The sequence below is a fragment of the Vicugna pacos genome, chromosome 10 (assembly GCF_048564905.1).
Source record: "Vicugna pacos chromosome 10, VicPac4, whole genome shotgun sequence".
In the NCBI taxonomy this organism is placed as follows: Eukaryota; Metazoa; Chordata; class Mammalia; order Artiodactyla; family Camelidae; genus Vicugna; species Vicugna pacos.
In genome coordinates, this window is record NC_132996.1 from 18,796,037 (window position 1) to 18,817,385 (window position 21,349).

The 21,349-nt window shown below is 36.5% G+C and overlaps 1 protein-coding gene across 13 annotated transcripts in view; it reads left to right on the top strand.

The window, feature by feature from the left end:
• DLG2 (discs large MAGUK scaffold protein 2) overlaps positions 1–21,349 on the top strand; it is a 1,735,130-nt gene that overhangs the window by 1,350,410 nt on the left and 363,371 nt on the right. For all 13 annotated transcript variants that reach the window (XM_072969091.1, XM_072969075.1, XM_006197467.4 and 10 more), the window contains one exon: positions 16,088–16,156. In XM_072969091.1, coding sequence (XP_072825192.1) covers positions 16,088–16,156 — 69 coding nt within the window. The remainder of the gene's footprint in view (positions 1–16,087; positions 16,157–21,349) is intronic.

Consider the following 21,349-nt stretch of genomic DNA (forward strand, 5'->3'; position numbering starts at 1 on the left):
AGGTGTGTCTGCGTTATTTCTAGTTTGTTTTATTCCTAAAACTATCCTATGGGGATATTCAGAAATTTTAAACCCCAGAAGAAAAATACAAAAAATTCAAAGGAAATGCTTTCTTAAAATGTTAGGGTAAACAAAGGAAGAAAAATCCTTTTTGAAAAAAGTGCTGCTTATCATTTTTTTTTCTGGACCTCTATAAACTTCGAGGCGAGCATGAAATCTCTGTTACGGTGTTCAGTTTAGTTTTGCTGTTTTCTCCTTTTCTTTTTTTGGTTAGTTGATCACTTAGTTACCTCTCTATATAAATTATAAAATCCTTGTTAGAAGGAACTGAGTTTACTTCCTGTTTGTTTCTCTCATCACCTAGTACTGAGCACAGTACTAACTTTTAGTAGACAAAGTAAAGAAATGTTTGATGACTGAATGTGGGATGTTACAAGCAAGCAACAAAGGGAACAACTTAGTAAATGTAAGGTGGTAATTTAAGTAAATTGTGGAACAGGTTGTTGCCTGGCACATATATGATACTCGGTAAATACTGGCTGAATGAGTGTGCAGAAAAACAAGGATACACCTTGATAAAATTCAGAGGTGGATTTGGAGCATTTATAAGCCAGTGGTGTGCTCAGTACAAGATGTGACATGAATTTTGGGAATGCAGTAATCCCCAACAGGATTCGACTGGGTGCTCCCACTGAAATAAAGTCAAAATATTGTTCTTAGATACCTCAAAGAAACAAGGCAGGGAAAAAAAAATGTCTAAGAGAGCGTTACTTCAACAAGATACACAGTATGCATTAGGTGATGTTAAATAATGACCTTTGATTTAAACCAGGGCATTAAAGAATCCTAACTGAGTTTACACTATCCCGATAGAGCTAGGCTACGTGCTAGGCCTTTCTTGCTCTTCCATTCAGTATTACAGAGATGGGAGAGAGAGATTTTATATACATTTCTTGTTCCTACTCACGGAAGCAACACTCTTGAAGAGAAAGGAAGTAAGAGAACACAGAAACAAATCAATACACAGATAATTTCAGGGAATAAGAAGTGCAAGTGCTGTGGAAGAAATGAAATCGTGTAAGACACTGTCCAGTGCCTGGGATGGGAGTGTAGTGCCTTCAGCTGGAAGAGCAGGGAAGGCCTCTCTGGGGAGGTCACCTTTTAGTTGAGACCTGAGTGAGAGGAATTTGGGAGAAGACCCAGAAGCAGAGCAAGCAACTGCTGCAGGTGCCCTTAGAGGGGAAGTAGTGGGAGTCAGGAAGAAGCCAGGGTGGCTGAGTCTTGGGGAGTGATGGCCAGACTGGTGAGCAATGGGCACCAAAGTGGGGACAGCGACCACGGGGTCTTACGGCCCTGGGCGTGACCGTGGGTTTTCTTCTCACTGTAGTGAGGAATCTTTGGAAAGTTTTCTGTAAGCAGAGGACAAGATGAGCTGATTTCATGCTGTAAAGCAAGCCGTTCGCAGGCCGCTGTGAGAAGTGACTGGGACGGGGGGGAAAACCAAGTGAGAGGCTGTTGCAATAGTCTACCAAGAAAGGGGTCGTCTCCGTTAGGTTGGGGGCTCTGGAGAAGCAAAAGAGCTTGTTAGTGAATGGCTTGTGGAGTATGATGAGAAGTGAAGAATCAGTGAAAATGCCTAGAATTTTGGACTTCACAATGTGAGCTGTGCTGTTGTTTACCAGAAGAAGAATGAAAGGGATGAATTGGAATAATCAAATGAATGGATGAAGTTCTTTCTCCCAACTTGCATTATAAATGCTTGAAGATCACAGTCCTTTGTTGTTGAGCCTTTGTTGTTGTCACTACATCAGGCACAGTGCTTTGCCTTTTGTGGGTGCTAATGACTGGGGACTGGCAGATGAGGAGACTGGAAATCAAAGTATGGAGAGTCGATGTCTGAGCCTTCTAATATGTTAATGAACTATACTAAAACTTTTGGCATCTTAAAAAGAGATGATTTTTAAAATTCGTTGTAAATCTTAAAAAATGTGAAGAAGAAAGCTATCGTAGATTTAAATTTTCACCCTTACACCCTTTCAAACCGTCTCACCTGCACCTTCACAGAGTTGTAACTTGCATCCAGTTCAGTTGCTAAGAGGTAGTCGTTCTTCATTAATGAGGGTAAATATCGAGTTTCCTTTGTTTGGAAGCTTGTCATTAAGATCCAAATACAAAAGCATTTTAGTGTTTTGATACTTTCTTGACATCGGTATTTTACATTTGAGATTTTTCTTATGTTGTTTGTTCAATGGCTGTGAATACCAAATATTACCAAGCTGTTCTCAGCCACAAAAACTTTAAAGAAGAGTTGCTTTGTGTTGGAAAATTAATCCCTGAGGAAAGCAAGAATTTATTTAAAAAGAAAGGGTTTGCTGTTGGGGTCCAGTTTCACTTCACTGGACTGAATTAAAAATCCACATTAAGAGACTTAGGGAAAAAAGTGACTTAGAAAGCACTGTACTTTATCATGTTGGGTTTTTATGTCCAGATTTTCATCTCTTCAATACTAGAGTTCTGGTAATAAGTAGCTTAGCTGAACAAATAACCTCCTGGCTACTCTGTACATATTCAATCAAGGGAAAATATCAGAGGAGGAAGCAGTTCTTACCTTGGGAGTATGAATAGTGAAGAGTGGAGGGAAATGAACAACTGGCCTTTTACTCATGTCACTTGTCACGGCGATGACTTCTCTATGGTAACCGTTGTGTGGAAGACTCAGACTACAGATGTCAAGCGAAACAACAATTTCCCTTTCACTAAACATCGGTAGCTTTTCCAAGACACTAATACATACAAACTAATAATTTCCACCAAGCCACATTTATTTGGATGGTCCCGCTGTCTGCATGAAAATCAATAAGGAAAATAATTGCAGAGTAAGAGCAATTCTTCATTGAGAATAGAACCCAGCAGTATCATAGGAGGCAAGAGTCTCCATTTGTTGCCTTGGTACCTACACAGCTTTGCCAGGGGAAAGGTTATTATTCCATTTGCTCTACAGAAAGGTTTTCTGAGGCCGCTGGTACAAAAAAGCTTTGGTGTTCACATCTAGTCTTCTTAGGACAAGCTTCCTCTTACAGCTTCTTGGCTTTTTCCGTCCCTTCTCCAGCTGTTTTATGTATCTGGGTGTCATGGAAGGCTCTTTCTACTGCAGAGGTGGCTGTATTTTAATGCTGCTTAAAATTGTTTATGACCTCCTCATTGCATACAGAAGATAAATCCAAACTCCAGTGATCAGTTTTCCTTCTGCTGTAACCTCTTTCAGGTCTTTGAAAATTGCAGACCAAGGTCTCCTTCTTGAAACTCTCCCTGCTCCCATTCTTAGCTGACATTTTCTCATATTCTCTTGGTTTTTCTCCTACTTCTCCACTCATTTCTCCTCAGTCCTCTCTCCAGGTGTATTGTCCCTCACACATCTACAGTGTTGGTTATCACCAGGTCTCCATCTCAACTTTCAGTTCTTTTCATCACAGTCTTTTTAGGAGTGCTTGTGGTGTCCAGTACACCTACACTATGTTGACTCCAGAATGTACTTCTTCATGCCAGAATTGTCTATGGAGCTCAGACTCAGTATCCATCTTATACCTTGATGTCACACAGGTTCCCCAAACTCACCATATATAAAATGAAAATAACTATATTCTCCCCAGATCTATTATTCTCATACTTCTTTTTCAGTATGAAGTGCCACCACTAACCCAGTCACCTCAACCAGAAACCTGGAAGTTGTCCTAGACTCCTGACTCGCTCACCACATGCAGTTGCCAAATCCTGCAATTCCTTTTCCTTGATGTTGGTTAGCTCTCGCCGTACTTCCCTTCCCTGGGCCCATTGCTTAGTTGAGATTCAGGTCACTATGTTCAGACCAATTATGACCAAACTGCACTGCCTCCCTGGAAAGTAATCTCCACTTACTATTCCCCATGCTTCCCACTTTATGAAATTTCTCTCACATAGGTAGCTTTATCTCCCCTCTCAGAGCAATCTATGGAGAGGCACTATTATCTAGGTGATACCGATGACAGGACTAGAGATGAGTGGGTTCGGCCTGAGGTTGGCAAGTACCTAATTGAGAAGAGTAAGAAGTCTCTAACCCAAGGCCATTGATCCCCAAACCCATGTTCCTCTCCCATCACGGTACTGTTTTCTGTCTACACCCAGTGAAGTAGATGGGGAGGGCAGGAACAATTCTTTCCTGTTCAAACTGAAGAAAAAAATCCAAACAAGGCAAGTCACTTAACCTAAGGCTGTTGAACTCATTAGGATCACAGTAAGAAAACAGACATTTCTCACTTCCAGAATTCTGATCACTTTTCCACACAACTCTGCTTCCTAGATGTTGTCAAAGAATAAAAACCAGAATGTGTTATCCTGAAAAACTTATTTTCTGTGTGAGATGAAGAGTTACCCAGAGTCATATTAAATAAATGCCAAAAATCCCAACTGGTAGACAAAAATCTTCCAACTTCTAATCCTCTTATTCTTGGTAGCCATATTCATGGAACTAGCTAGCACTTCATTTAAGCTATTATAAATTCAGTTTTTCACTTTCCTTGTCAAAAACAGTCTGTATGGGAAGCTTTTTGATCCATGTTAGTACATCACCTCCTGAGATGCGGCTGGAATGCAACAAAAGCCACAAAGAATGAGGCAGTCACTCGGCCCTCTAAAAACAAAATGAGTAAAGGCAGCGGTATGCCTGCTGTGTTAAAACACTACATTCTGCTCCTGATATTTCAGGCTCTGACACCAGTCATATACCATTTGGTTCAGTCCAGAGGGAAAAATACTGGGATTTCTCATTATTTCTTTATGGAGATTGAATCACTGTTTGAGTGCACCTTCAGAATCTTCTGACTGCTTAACGGTGATGAGCAGAATTTTTTTAAATAGTCAATATTTTGGCTACGATGGTTATCACTGAACTGTTGTCACAGGGAAGAATATGAAAAAGCCCCAGTGGCATGGGACGGGGACAGCTATGAGCTAGGAGTTGGATCTGTGTTCTGATCCCACCTTAACCTCATTCTGACCATGAAATGTAACCTCTCTACATCTCCTCTTTAAGAAGACTCTTAGGTCTCCCATCACATTCTTTAAGGATAAGGAGAGAGCAAGTATCTAGGTGATAATCCTACTAGACATTCATATAATAGAATTTCTTATAACTAACAAATTAATAAATTAATAATTATTAATAATTTATTAATTTGTTAGTCAAAATATCAAATACAACAGTCATCATCTAGGGTAAAATAATTTGCATGCATTAATTATTTCACCTTTACTTTTAAAAATACAACTGTATGGCACAATAAAATCAATTGTTTAATGGTTTTAAAATTTCTTTTTAAAAAAGAAATGGCATTTCTCCAATAAAGCCCCTCCAACTTTTTTTTTTTTTTTTGAGTAACCATGTCATTACTCACTGTTGACTGAAGCTGTTCAACATAAAGTAAAACCACATTTCTAGCATCTCTGGCTATGGCACAAGAAATTTGGGGCCCTGAATTTAATATGGTATTATTTTTCTTTATATTTTGATCCATCCATTTGTCCCAAATGCATGGTTTCTTTTTCTCCACAGTTTCTGTTTTCAACAAATCACCGTTAATAGTCCAGTGTTATACACTGTCTTTCTTTAAATTATCAGACCTTCTAATTTATCTGAGATCAGTTAATAAATTGTGTTCTTCATTATTTTGGGGGAGGGTTATCTAAAAAACCAATTTTATTCTCTTTCCAAATTGTTGTCTGTTTCTTTTTCATAAGGTAATTTTTTTTTTAATTGAAGTACAGTCAGTTACAATGTGTCAATTTCTGGTATACAGCACAATGTCCCAGTCAAGCATATACTCATTTTCGTATTCTTTTTCATTAAAGTTTATTATAAAATATTGAATATAGTTCTCTGTGCTATACATAAGAAATTTTTTTAGCTATTTATATATATAGTGGATAACATTTGCAAGTCTCAAACTCCCAAATTTATTCCTTCCCATCCCCTTTCCCCTGGTAACCATAAGATTGTTTACTGTCTGCGAGTCTTTCTGTTTTGGAAATAAGCTCCTTTGTATCATATTTTAGATGCCACATATAAGTGATATCATGTATTTGTCTTTCTATTTCTGACTTAATTTAGTATGCTAATCTCTAGGTCCATCTATGTTGCTGCAAATGGCATTATTTCATCCTTTTTTGTGGCGGAGTAGTATTCCAGTGTATGTATATATGTGTATACACCCCATATCTTTATCCATTCATCTGCTGATGGACACTTAGGTTGCTTCTATGTCTTAGTTACTGTAAACAGTCTGCTATGAACATCAGGGGGAATGTATCTTTTTTATTAAGGTTTGCTCTGGATATATGCCCAGGAGTGGGATTGCTAGATCATATAGTAACTCTCTTTTCAGTTTTGAGGGAACCTCCATACTGTTTTCCATAGTGCCTGCACCAAATTACATTCCCACCAACAGTGTAGGAAGGTTCCTGTTTCTCCACACCCTCTCCACCATTTACTATTTGTAGACTTTTTGATGATGGCCATACTGACTGGTGTGAGATGGTACTTCATTGTAGTTTTGATTTGCATTTCTCTGATAATTAGCAGTATTGAGCATTTTTTCATGTACCTGTTGGCCATCTGTATGTCTTTATTGGAGAACTGCTTGTTTAGGTCTTCTGTCCATTTTTGGACTAAGGTTTTTTTGTTGTTGTTGTTAAGTTGTATGAAATGTTTATATATTCTGGAAATTAAACCTTTGTCAGGCACATCATTTGCAAATATTTTCTCCCATTCTGTAGATTGTTGTTTTGTTTCGCTTATGGTTTCCTTTGCTGTGCAAAAGATTATAAGTTTAATTAGGTCCCATGTGTTTATTTTTGCTTTTATTTCTACTGCCTGGGTAGACTGCCCTAGGTGAACATTGCTAAGATTTATATCAGAGAATGTTTGCCTGTGTTTTCTTCTAGGAGGTTTATAGTGTCTTGCCTCATGTTTAAGTCTTTAAGCATCAGCTTATTTTTGTGACTGGTGTAAGGGAGTGTTCTAACTTCATTGATTTACATGCTGCTATCCAGTTTTCCCAGCACCACTTGCTGAAGAGACAATCTTTTCTCCATTGTATGTTCTTGCCTCCTTTGTCGAAGATTAATTGACTGTAGGTCTGTGGGTTTATTCTGGGCTCCCGGTTCTGTTCCATTGATCCATATGTCTGCTTTTATGCCAGTAACACACTGTTTTGATTAGTATAGCTCCGCAGTATTGTTTGAAGTCTGGAAGGGTTATTTCTCCAGCTTCATTCTTTTCATTATTTTTTATATACAGTTTCCCAAAGCCCAATGTACATGATAGATTTGACTTTGAATCATTTGATGTTAAAAATATATGAGAAGTTAAGTTGACTCTAAACTTACCAATATAATTTAGAAAATTTTAAAAGTCCATATGATCTTGGGCTGTGCTGGCAGGAGTATGGGATCCAGATGGAGGCAAGTCTGCATCTCGTGGCACTCAGCCCTGGCCTGAACACATCTGGAATTCTGAATTCATTTCTAGGTTCTGCAGTTTAAGTAGAAATCAGAAGGAAAAATTAAGAGTATACAGGCAGAGATAGCTAGGAATCTTGAAACCATCATATAAAGAAGCAAGAGTGTTAGCAATATTTATTTGAAGGAGAAGATGCAAGGAATATCTCAGACATTCAGTGCCTACCCTGGGTAGGCAGGTGTTACACCAAGAGAAGGAAAAACTTTCCAATAATTATGGCTGGCTGCCCATTGCAGATCGTATCTCCCACATGTGTACCAGGCACATCAAGTTAATCTTGTGCAAAGCCAAACTCAATTATATTTTCCTATCCACAAATGCACTTTCTTATACACACGTGCTGTTAACAGTGTGATCGTCCGCTCAATGATAGAACTCAGTTCATTCTTCCTCACCACCACCCTCCTTCTAATACCACAGTCAGTCTACCTTTGAAGGCTTGAAAGTTCTAGAAGAGAGCACAACTACTCCTGTTCCCTGGCAGGAGCAAGCCCTTTCTGTCCAGGAGATTTTAACTTTCAGAACAAACGCCCGCCCATCCAGATTAGTAGAATCAATTCTGGAGATCAAAGTGCCCTCTCTGTAACCTCCTGTTATTCATTGCTGGATATTTCACCTCCACAAGTATTAAAAGTACCCTCTTTTCCTAATTCTAATAGCCATTATTGAAGTTTAGGCATTTATTAGTTTTCTCTACTATAATGGTTTCCCTATAGACTTCCTCTTCTTTCCTCCATTGTTCAGAGTATTTCCAGGTTTATCTTTCTGAGTCATAGATACTACCATCCTGACCCCTTCATACCCATGCTTAACGATGTTGGAGAGCTCACCATTATCATCAGGATAAAGTGCAGACCTCTTGGCATGGTATTCATTGCCCCTCGTGATTCATCCCTCTTTAGCTTCCTGGCCTCACACGTGGCCTCTCTGATCTGGTTAAGCCAAACCACTTCAGGGTCCCAAAGCACAACACATACTTTTGACTCTTAATAATCTTGAAAATGCTCTCCTAGCTTCTCAGAAAGTCTTCTCTCCCTTTTCCACCATTTAAAATACTTCTACAACCTTCCAGATCTAGCATCTATAGTTTGGCTATCAAATATACCTAAAGACTTATTGAAAAATGTTATCCAAACGAAAAGAGGCCAAATGTTTTATTTGATTTCACCATCTTCTTTATTAGTAGTATTTATGGAATACTACACTATTAAGGAATCAAAAAGTCATCTGAAGCACCTAATACAATCCTTAATATGTAGTCAGTGCCCAATTAACATTTAGATGTTAATGTTAGATGTAAACAGAACATATAATTAATGACAAAGACAACCCATGTTAAGTGTCAGTGAAACAACAGGACTATCCAGCTTTATGGAGGAAGATGATGGTGTTTTGATTTTGTTGCATTTGAGATACTGGTGGTATAACCAAGAAGACATACTCTCTTTTTAAGAATAGTGGCAACTTAATGAGTATATATGGAGAGGGAAAGTAGAATCCCCCCCCCCCAAAAAAAGAGCTGGGGGGGAGAGAGAGGGAGAGAGAGAATAAAATAATGAAGACAGATAAATGATAGATACAAGTATTAAAGAGAAAGAGTTAAATATAACAAGAGAAGTAAATGCTTCTGAAATATGAGTGAAGAACGAAATAGAATATTGAAACATCAGGAGGTATTTGAGTGACGGATGGGACCTGACAAGGCACATTAAATAAATCTGTCAGTTAATAAAAGACACACAAAAAACACATGTAAATTCATCAGAAAAACAGGCACGTAGATAAACGATGGTGAGCCTGAGCCCTGGGTGCTATTGTGGATGTGTGGGAAAGACGGGCCCGGGGCAGAGAGCGCGGCAGCTGTACTGGGGACGTGGGTAGGTCTATCATAGGATGCTTCACAGAAGAGGTGTTTGACACTGTCTAGAAAAATGATAGATGCAAGGAGAAGGATGGCCATTTGTGGGAGAGTTTCGTTTTTTTCCCCCAAACAACATTCCAAGCACTTTGCCCTCCAGTGTTGAAAGCTTTTAAGTTTTAGCTGTGTCTCCTTCCCTCCCGTGGTTCTTTCCACTACACTTCTCAGGATTTCATCTGCCTGAGGAGATAAAAGAGCCAGGCAGTTGTTACCTATAGTGTCTTAATCACGGTGGAAATAGCAACATGCTATGTATGTAGCCAATAATATAGAAAGGATGGAACCTACTTGGTCCCAAGGGGAAGACATTTGGTGTTTGTAAAGTACCACTTACTATATCACCATCAGGTAGCTTGTAATACCGTCTGCAGGTACTGCTTAAATGTTACTATCAGGGAATAACAAAAGTTCCCTTGCATAATAGGTCTTGACTGTCAGATAATTCGCTGTATTTGTCTTAGTAGAGTAAAAGCGTAATTACATGTTCTAAAAAGCTCTGTTTGTTCCAAATTTACATGCTTGGAGAAACTGGTTGACTTTGCATGTGTAATGTAAAAGGAGTTAAAATTCTGTAAGCACTTCATGGTACCTTTTGTATTTAATTTAAGTGTCACTAAAACTTTAAGAGGGACATTATTGGAATACTTTAAGGCAGAATAATAAAGTAATTAGTTTAAGGTAGTGATAAGTAAAGTGAGATTATTGAGTATTTCTTTGTTTCCATTATACGGGCCAGATTAATGATGAGGAAGCCATCACGGATTGCAGTTACTCATTAATCTTGGTTAGTAAGCATCATTGATCGTTACCCAAGAAGAAATGTTGGTACTTTCTAAACCAGTGGAAGATAAATGGTATAGGAAAAGATTCAACAGTTTAAACAAAAGAAATTAGCAAATACACATTTAGAAAAAATGGTCATTCTCACTAATACTCATAAGTCTGAAGCATCATTTTGTACCTATTAGCACATTTTCTAAAATTGTAATGTCAGTGCTTTTTTTAAATTGAAGTATAGTTGATTTACAATGTTGTGTTTGTTTCTGGTGTATAGCAGAGTGATTCAGTTATATATATATTTTTCACATTCTTTTCCATTATAGTTTATTACAAGGTATTGAATATAGTTCCCTGTGCTATACAGTAGGAAGTTGTTTATCTATTTTACGTACAGCAGTTTGTATCTGCTAATCCAAAACTCCTAATTTATCCCTCTCCCTGCCCCTTTCCCCTTTGGCAACTGTAAGTTTGTTTTCTATATCTGTGAATCTGTGTTTTGGAAATAAGCTCATTTGTATCATATTTTAGATTCCACATGTAAGTGATATCATGTGATATTTGTCCTTCTGTGTCTGACTTGACTTAACTTAGTATGCTGACCTCTAGGTCCATCTATGTTGCTGCAAATGGCATTATTTCATCCTTTTTGTGGCTAAGTAGTATTCTGTTGTGTGTGTGTATATAAATATACACGATATCTTTATCCATTCATCTGTTGATGGACATTTAGATTGATTCTATGTCTTGGCTATTGTAAATAGAGCTGCTATAAACATTGGGGTGAATGTTATCTTTTTGAATTAAAGATTTCTCTAGATATATACCCAGGAGTGGGACTGCTGGATCATATAGTAGTTATATTTTAGGTTTTGATGGACCCTCCATACTGTTTTCCAAGGTGCCCGCACCAAATTACATTCCCACCAACAGTGTAAGAGGGTTCCTGTTTCTCCACACCCTCTCCAGTGTTTACTATTAGTAGACTTTTTTTTTTTAATCTGAGTTATTATTTCATTTCTGTTGGGTCCCTTATTGGTGACTTACACTTCAGTTGGAGGAGTATAAACCTCAGTAGTTAGAGAGAGAAGTGAACTAGGTCAGCAGATAGATTTCACCCATGTTACTGAGACTCCAATAGATGCTCCAATAACTTAAGATCTGTTAAATTCATGGACATTTAAAATAGGGAAGCTTAATTAAAAAGTGCTGAGCCGATACTTTTCTTCCTTAACGTCATGGAGAGTGTATGTTCACTGTCCATTTTGAGTTGTTCTTTGTCTTTTCAAAGTGGAATTTTTATCTAGAATTTACAAAAGGTCAAAAATTGTAACTGAAATACTGATTCAGTAATGCAACTGTTTTCTAAATTTGATAATGCCCTTTTCCTTTTCCAGTTCTGAAACCAAGACTATTTTTAATGTTTTCACCAGGATCATCAAAATTACCTTTCACAAAATCAACTTTTTTTTAACATTTTTTTATTGAGTTATAGTCAGTTTACAATGTTGTGTCAATTTCCAGTGTAGAGCACAACTTTTCAGTTATTATTAGTAGACTTTTTGATGATGGCCCTTCTGACTGGTGTGAGGTGGTGGTACCTCGTTGTAGTTTCAATTTGCATTTTTCTGATAATTAGCAATGTTGAGCATCTTTTCATGTACCTGTTGGCCATCTGTATGTCTTCTTTGGAGAAATGTCTATTTAGGTCTTCTGCCCATGTTTTGATTTGGTTGTTTTGTAGTTACTGTTATTGAGTTGTATGAGCTGTTTGTATATTTTGGAAATTAAGCCCTTGTCAATTATATCATTTGCAAATATTTTATCCCAGTCCATAGATTGTCTCTTCATTTTGTTTACAGTTCCTTTTGCTGTGCAAAACCTCATAAATTGGATCAGGTTCCATTTGTTTATTTTTGCTGTTATTTTTGCCTTGGGAGAAACTGACCTAAGAAAACATTGCTGTGATTTATGTCTGAGAATGTTTTGCCTATGTTCTAAGAGTTTTATGGTGTCACATCTTATTAAGTCTTTAAGCCATTTTGAATTTATTTTTGTGTATGGTATGAGGAATGGTCTAACTTCATTGATTCACATGTGGCTATCAAGCTTTCCCAATACCAGTTGCTGAAGAGACTGTTTTTCTCCATTGTATATTCTTGCCTCCTTTGTTTAAGATTAATTGACCATAAGTCTGTGGATTTATTTCTGGGTTCTCTATTCTGTTCCATGGATCCATATGTCTGTTTTTGTGTCAATACCATGCTGTTTTGATTACTGTAGCTCTATAATATTATCTATTACTATAGCTCTGTAATATTATCTGCAGTCTGGAAGGGTTATACCTCCACGTTTGTTCTTTTACCTCAAGACTGCTTTGGAAATTCTGGGTCTTTTGTGATTTCATATAAACTTTAGGATTATTTGTTGTAGTTCTGAGAAAAATGTCATGGGTAATTTGATAGGAATTGCATTAAATCTGTAGACTGCTTTGGGTAATAGGGTCATTTTAATAATACTAATTCTTCCAATCCAAAGCATGGGATATCTTTCCATTTCTTTGAATCACTTTCAGTTTATTTTGTTTTTTTAAATCAACGTTTTATAGTTCTCAATGAATGTCTTTCACCTCCTTGGTCAGGTTTATTCATACTTTATTAATTTTTTGATGTGATTTAAAAAAAAATTTTTTCTACTTTTCCTTTCTGGTATCTCATTGTTAGTGTAAAGAAATGCAACTGATTTCTGTATGTTAATCTTGTAACCTGCTACCCTGCTGAATTAATCCGTTCTAGTAGTTTTTATGTGGAATCTTTAGGGTTTTCTATATATAGTATCATGTCATCTGCATATAATGACAATTTTACCTCTTCCCTTCTGATTTGGATTTGTTTTATTTCTTTTTCTTGTATAACTGATATCTAGGACTTCCAGTACTATGTTGAATAGAAGTGGTGAGAGGAGAGTAGTCATCCTTGTCTTGTTCCAGATTTTAGCGGGAAGGTTTTTGGCTTCTCACTGTTGAGTATTATGCTGGCTATGGGTTTGCCATAAATAGCTTTTATTATGTTTAAATATGTTCCCTCTATACCCACTTTAGTAAGAGTTTATCATGAAAGAATGTTGAATTGTCTCAGATGCTTTTTCTGCATCTTTTGAGATGATCATGTGGTTTTTGTCTCTTCTTTTGTTGATGTGGTGGTCACATTGTGCTGAACCATCCTTGTGACCCTGGGATGAATCCAACTTGATCATGATGTATGATCTTTTTTTATGTATTGTTGGATTCTGCTTGCTAACATTTTGTTGTGAGTTCTCAACAAAATAATGTCATTGCTTATAAGATTGTGGTGAAACTTGTACCTACATAAATATATGTATGTATTTTAGAGGCAATAAGATGATACAAATTTTTGAAAAGTGATAACATAAAAGTCATAAAACACAACTTAATGTTTCTATTTTAGGGAATGCATTCAAAGGAAATTGTCAAGCTGAAAAAAGTAATTGCTATCCCTGTGTTTATTGCAGCATTGTTTACAGTATTAAAACAATAGAAATAACCCAAATATCCAACTGTAAAAGGATGGCTAAGTAAATTATATCTTCAGAGGGAGTTATCATATAATACCAAAATAATAATTATGGAAACCCTATCAGAAACGATTAAGGAGGAAATGCAGAATATGAAGTTGTATATAGTATGTGTATATATAAAATAATATGAAACACATGTAGACATACAGAGAGTCAGTAGCATAGAGTGGGAAGTACATACACTTGGCAACAAGAGAGGCAGTCATTTGAATTCTGGCTCCACATTTGCAAGCTGTTGGTTTCTGACGCAGTAAGTTCTGTGTTTTGTTTCTTGTACATAAAATGAGGATACTTCTACCTACCTTATAGGACATCTCTGAGAATTGAATCAGTCTGTAAAGCCAGAGGCCAGGCAATGGAATTATATGTGATTTTTTTTCACTTTCTCTTATTTTGATTTCTATCAATTTTATAATGTTTTTACAATAGAAAACGTATTTCAATTTGATCTTGATCACCAAAGTTATAGTATCCTCACAAGTCTTGCGGCACTGTGTGGCTAATTGAAGTGCTCTCAATAAATATTCTTATTTAGTGCTAAACAGCTCAAAGTGAACACTATGCTAAATCACATAGATTTATTTAACAAACACTTATGTAGCTTTTACCATGTAATAGACAACACTGTTCTAAACACTGTATTCATTGAATCATTATAACAACCGTGTGAGGAAGGTACTGTTACTATCCCAATCATATGAGAAATTGACATAGAGAGCTTTAAGAAATTCCAGCAAGGTCACACTGGTATATGTGGCAGAGCTCGAATTTGAACTCAGGCACTCTGGCTACACGGTCCAGCTCCTGAATGCTACGCTGCTTTTCAGTTGATCAATCAAAACATGTTCAGTGGACACAAGTGGTGCTTGGCACTGTAGGGGATGCCAGGAAACAAAGGACACAATCTTTAATTTGAGGATCATTCTCTAAGCTTGGCTGTAGTCCCTAAATTCTGCTCCTTCAACCTCAGATAAATGTCATCCATGTCACAGTTAAATGCACACAGAGAGACATTTCTTCTCATCCATAATGACCAAAGTTCCAAACAAAAATCTGGCTCTCTGTGGTAATGTCAGTGTTTTCAGAGTATATGCTGAGAAGTCAGAGTTGTATGAAGGTGCCTCATGTTCTGCAAACATTTTACTCTAGTTTCTCTTTATATATATTTATATACACACACCTTCATTCATTACATGTATATGTAACTGTTACAACTAAACTATTAAACATACTCCAAACTAAAATTACACATTGAAATACATTTTTATTGTACACTGTAACACATAGGAAACTCACAATCCATTACTTTTGGCTGTGGGATTGTCACTGTGCGTATCTCAGATGAAACATTTCGCTCTTTCACCTTCTGACTGAAGAGTTAATCTGAAAAACTGTTACCATTTGGGACATATATAACAGGATGGTTAAGAAGAATGGCTCTAAAATCAGTTTAGTGCTATTTAAAGCACAGGTATTTACCACATGACTTTGGACAAATTTCTAAATTTTCCTGTACCTTCACTTCCTCATCTGTTAAATAGGATAGTACATACTTACAGGGTTGTAAGAAATAGAGAATGTAAACATATACTTAGAAAAGTGACTCAGGCAATACAAGTGTTCAATAAATGTTGGATACTATAATTTTTATTGCAACTACTTTTCCATAAAAATCAATCCTTTCTTGTTACATGCAACCAAAATAAATACGGAATCACATTAAATTCTAAGATCGATATGCAACTGGAAATCCCATTATTCATGTTTTTGTGTTCATCCAACAGTTGAATTACTGTCGATTATCTTTACAAGTATTACAAATTTGAACTAATGTTTATAAAAATTAAATACTACTCCAATTTGCAAATTTGCTCTTTGTAAAATTTAGAAAAAATGTTCTGCATTAAAAAAAAATACTGCATCATAATGATATTTATGTTTTTATGCTGTTGTCTTATTACAAGGGAAAGATAATTACCTCTTCCAAATTTTTTTTTCACGTCTACCCTTCATTTAAAGCTACTTTTGCATAATACAAATTGAAATCAAGTTATAAAGAAATATTAACCCCTTACCTGATAGAGTGTTATATCTTGGTGGATGATTCTGCTTATCATCAAAGAACAGCCATTTAATCTCTATTTCTTTCAAGATCAATTTGCCTCTTGACAATAGGACTGGTTAGAATGTGCAAAGATATTTTAAATAAATGATCTGTGTTTGTTTTTTCTCTTTTCTTGCAGTCATTCCCAACACAGCACTGCAACCCGCCAGCCTTCAGTGACTCTCCAACGGGCCATCTCCCTGGAAGGGTAAGATAGGAATTAGTATGGAGCCTTCTCTCAAACCAGACTGTGCAGCCTCATCATTTTGACCAAAAATTCCTTGTTTCTTTTCTTCTTTCCTCCCTCCCTCCCTCCTTTCTTCCTCTCTGTTAGCAAATATCTATGAAGCTTATGTTATATGCCAAGCACTATGCTAGATACTACATTTAACAAATAAGATCTCTTCTTTTCCTTCGAGGGCTCTTTGTCTATTGAGAATGACAGAAATATGAACACATACCTGCGTACAGTGTAAACATCACGCAGGAGATACATGTGAGGGATTAATGGAGGATCCAGGAAGGATACCTAGCTGGAATGGGTATCAGAGAGGGAGGGAGGAACAGGTCAGGATGGTTTCAGAGAAGATATAACTTAAGCTGTGAACTGAAGCATCTGTGGACATTTGCCTGACAAACACTGGAAGGACGGAGACTCTGAACAGGAGAAAGAGCACGTGCAAAAACGTGAATCCCTGAGCAGATGTGAGGTGTCTCAAGGCCACAGAGTGAGTCAGTGCTGTGGCAACGAGTGTGTAGGCAGTGGGGCAGGAGATGAGAATGGAGATGTTGGCCGGGAGGCTTACATGTAGAGGACTTAGTATTTTGTACTCCAATCAGATAAAAGCTGGAGGGGCTGAGAAGGGGCTAATATTTCCCTCCACTTGCTTTATAACTGCAGCTGTTTTGAGAACATTTTAATAATTGGCTAAAATATAAAATTAAATCTAAATCATTTTATTTTTTCCAGTACCTGTAACCAGCTATGCTTTTGTGCAATCCTATTTCCCAATGATGAGTGGGCTTCCTTAATAGCATTTCAATTCAAATCTCTAACTTTATCACTTATTAGCCCTCCCCGTTTTATTTTTTTATATTTTTATTGAAGTATAGTCAGTTTACAATGTGTCAATTTCTGGTGTGCAACACAATGCTTCACTCATATATTTGTTTTCACATTTTTCACCATAAGTTACTACAAAATATTGAATACAGTTCCCTGTGCTATACAGTATAAACTTGTTTATTTATTTTATATATATATTAGTATCTGCAAATCTCAAATTCCCAGTTTATCCCTTCCCACCCCCTTCCCCCTTAGTAACCGTAAGTTTGTTTTCTATGTCTGTGAGTCTGTTTCTGTTTTGTAAATAAGTTTTTTTTTTCAGATTCCACATAGAAGTGATATAATATGGTATTTTTCTTTTTCTTTCTGGTTTACTTAGAATGACAATCTCCAGGTCCATCCATGTTGCTGCAAATGGCATTATTTTATTATTTTTTATGGCTGAGTAGTAGTCCATTGTATAAATATACCACAACTTCTTTATCCAGTCATCTGTTGATAGACATTTAGGTTGTTTCCATGTCTTGGCTATTGTAAATAGTGCTGCTATGAACATTAGGGTGCATGTATCTTTTTGAATTAAGGTTCCCTCTGGATATATGCCCAGGAGTGGGATTGCTGGATCATATGGTAAGTCTATTTTTAGTCTTTTGAGAAATCTCCATACTGTTTTCCACAACAGCTGCACCAAACTGCATTCCCACCAACAGTCTACGAGGGTGCTCTTTTCTCCATAGCCTCGCCATCATTTATTGTTTGTGGACTTTTGAATGATGGCCAATCTGACTGATGTGAGGTGATACCTCATTGTACTTTTGATTTACATTTCTCTGATAATTAGTGATAGCATTTTTTCATGTGCCTGTTGACTATTTGTATGTCTTCATTAGAGAATTGCTTGTTAAGGTCTTCTGCCCACTTTTGGATTGGGTTTTTTTTTTGTTATTAAGTTGTATGAGCTGTTGATATATTCTGGAAGTTAAACCCTTGTCAGTCTCATCTTTTGCAAATATTTTCTCCCATTCCATAGGTCGTCTTTTTGTTTTGCTTATGGCTTCCTTAGCTGTGCAAAAGATTATAAGTTTAATTAAGTCCCATGTGTTTATTTCTGCTTTTATTTCTATTTCTTGGGTAGCTTGCCCTAGGAGAACACTGCTGAGATTTATGTTGGATAATGTTTTGCTTATGTTTTCTTCTAAAAGAGGTTTATAGTGTCTTATGTTTAACTCTTTAAGCCATTTTGAATCTATTTTTGCATATGGTGTGAGGGAGTAGTCTAACTTCATTAATTTACATGCTGCTGTCCAGTTTTCCCAACACCATTTGCTAAAGAGACTGTTTTTACGCCATTGTATGTTCTTGCCTCCTTTGTCAAAGATTAATTGACCAAAAGTTTGTGGGTTTATTTCTGGGCTCTCTATTCTGTTCGACTGATGTATGTTTGCTTTTATACCAATACCATGATGTTTTGGTTGCTGTAGTTCTGTAGTTATTGTCTGTAGTCTGGAAGGGTTATTCCTCCAGCTTCATTCTTTTTCTTCAGTAATGCTTTGTCAATTCTGGGTCTTTTGTGATTCCATATAAATTTTAGGATTCTTTGTTCTACTTCTGTGAAAAATGTCCTGGGTAGTTTGATAAGGATCACATTAAATCTGTAGATTGCATTGGGTAGTATGGTCATTTTAGTAATATTAATTCTTCCATTCCAAGGATATGGGATATCTTTGTTTCTTTAAATCAACTTTAATTTCCTGAGTCAGTGTCTTGTAGTTCTCTGCATATAGGTCTTTCATTTCCTTGGTCAGGTTCATTCCTAAGTATTTTATTTTTTTGATGCAATTTTAAAAGGGATTGTTTCTTTACTTTCCTTTTCTGACATTTCATTGTTATGTAAATAAATGCCACTGGTTTCTGTATGTTAATCTTGTATCCTGATACCTTGCAAAATTCTTTTATTAGCTCTAGTAGTTTTCATGTGGAGCCTTTAGGGTTTTCTATATATAGTATCATGTCATCCACATATAAGGACAATTTTACCTCTTCTCTTTCAATTTGGATCCCTTTTATTTATTTATTTGTTTAGTCTAGTTGCTGTGGCTAGGACATCTAACACTATATTGAAGTGGTGAGAGTGGGCATCCCTGTCTTGTTCCAGATTTTAGTGGGAAGGCGTTCAGATTTTCACTGTTGAGTATTATGCTGGCTATAGATTTGTCATAAATATGTTCCCTCTGTGTCCACTTTGGTAAGAGTTTTTATCTTAAATGGGTGTCGAATTTTATCAATGCATTTTCGGAGATAACCATGTGGCTTATGTCCTTTCTCTTACTGATTTGGTGTATCACGTTAATTGATTTGCCTATGTTGAACCATCCTTGTTTCCCTGGGGTGAATCCAACTTGATCATGGTGTATGACCTTTTTATGTGTTGTTGGATTCTGTTTGCTAATATTTTAGGATTTTTGCATCTATGTTCATCAACAATATTGGCCTGTAGCTTTCTTATTTGGTAGTGTCTTTGACTGGCTTTGGTATCAGGGGGATGCTGGCTTCATAGAATGAGTTTGGGAGTACTCTCCTCCTCGTCAGCCTTTTGTAAGAGTTTGAGAAGGATTGCTATGAGCTCTTCTTTGTGTGTTTAATAGAATTCCCCAGTGAAGCCATCTGGTCCTGGACTTCTGTTTGCAGGGAGGTTTTTTTTTTTTTTAATTGCTGATTCTATTTCACTTCTAGTGATTTGTCTGTTCAGATTATCTATTTCTTCTTGATTCAGTTTTGGTGGACTGTATGTTTCTAGAAACTTGTCTATTTCTTCTAGGTTGTCCAATTTATTGCCATATTAGTTGTTCTGATTTTTTTTGGATTTCTGTGGTGTTAGTTGCACTCTCTCTATTTTCTATTTTGTTTATTTGTGTGCTCTGTTGTTTCTTCTTGGTGAGCTTGGCTGGAGGTTTCTTAACTTTCTTTACTCTTCCAAAAAAAACCAGCTCTTGGTTTGGTTGATTTTTTTCTTTTGTTTTTTTAATCTTTATTTCCTTCCTTCTGCTGACTTTGGCTTTTGTTCTTTTTTGAGGAAGGCCTGTGTTGCTATGAACTTCCCACTTAGGACTGCTTTTGTTGCATCTCACAGATTTTGTGTGGTTGTGTTTTCACTGTCATTTGTCTCAAGGACCTTTTAATTGGCTTTTTAAGTGGTATGCTGTTTAGTTTCCATGCTGTTAGTTTTTTCTCATTTTTCTGTGGTTGATTTCTAGTTTCATGCCATTGTAGTCAGAAAAGATGCTTGAAATAATTTCTGTCATCTTAAATTTGTTAAGGCTTCTTTTGTGCCTGAGTATGTATGTGGTCTATCCTAGAGAATGGTCCATGAGCACTTGAAAAGAATGTTATTGTTTTTTGGGGGATGTAATGTCCTAAAAATATGAACCAAGTCCACCTGCTCTATTGTGTCATTTAGTATCTCTGTTGCCTCACTGATTTTCTGTCTGAAAGACCTATCCAGTGGTGTTAGCGGGGTTTTAAAATCTCCTACTGTTATATTCCCATCAGTTAATACTTGTTTTCTGCATTTAGGTGCTCCTATATTGAATGCATACATGTTAATGAGTGTAATATCTTCATCTTGTATTGCTCCTTTGATCATCATACAGTGTCCTTCTTTATGGCCTTTGTCTATTTTGTCTGATATGAATATTGCTACTCCCACTTTGTCATTTCCATTTGCATTAAGTATCTTTTTCCATCTTCTCACTTTCAGTCTATGTGTCCTTCACTTTAAAGTGGGGTCTCTTGTAGGCAGCACATTGTAGGCTTTTATTATCTGACTCTGTCTTGATTGATTGGCGCATTTAGTCCATTGACATTTATAGTGATTATTGATAGATGTGTGTTTATTATCGTTTTGAACTTTGTTTTCCAGTTGATTTGGTATTTCTTCCTTTTTTCTTTTTGTGGTTTGGTAATTTTCTTTTGTATTAGTTTGGTTTCTTGTTTTTTTTTTGTGCTTTTGTGCTCATGATTTACAGCTACCCTGTTTTTCAAATATGTTAACCCCTTACTATATCTGTTTGCTTTAGACCGAGTCATTTGGCTCAAATACATCCTAAAAAGAATGAAGAAAAAAAAAAAAGAGACCCAAAAAACTATTTTCTTGCTCCCCTCTCGCACCTTTTATGATTTTGATTTTCTTTATTTTTACATCTTCATGTTTATCCTCCTGCAACTCATTGTAGTTAACACATTTCCAGTTATGGGTTTCTCATTTCTATAGCTTCCTATTTCTTTTACTGTAGGTTTAGTATTGCTGAATTCTTTTAGTTTTTGTTTGTGAAATTC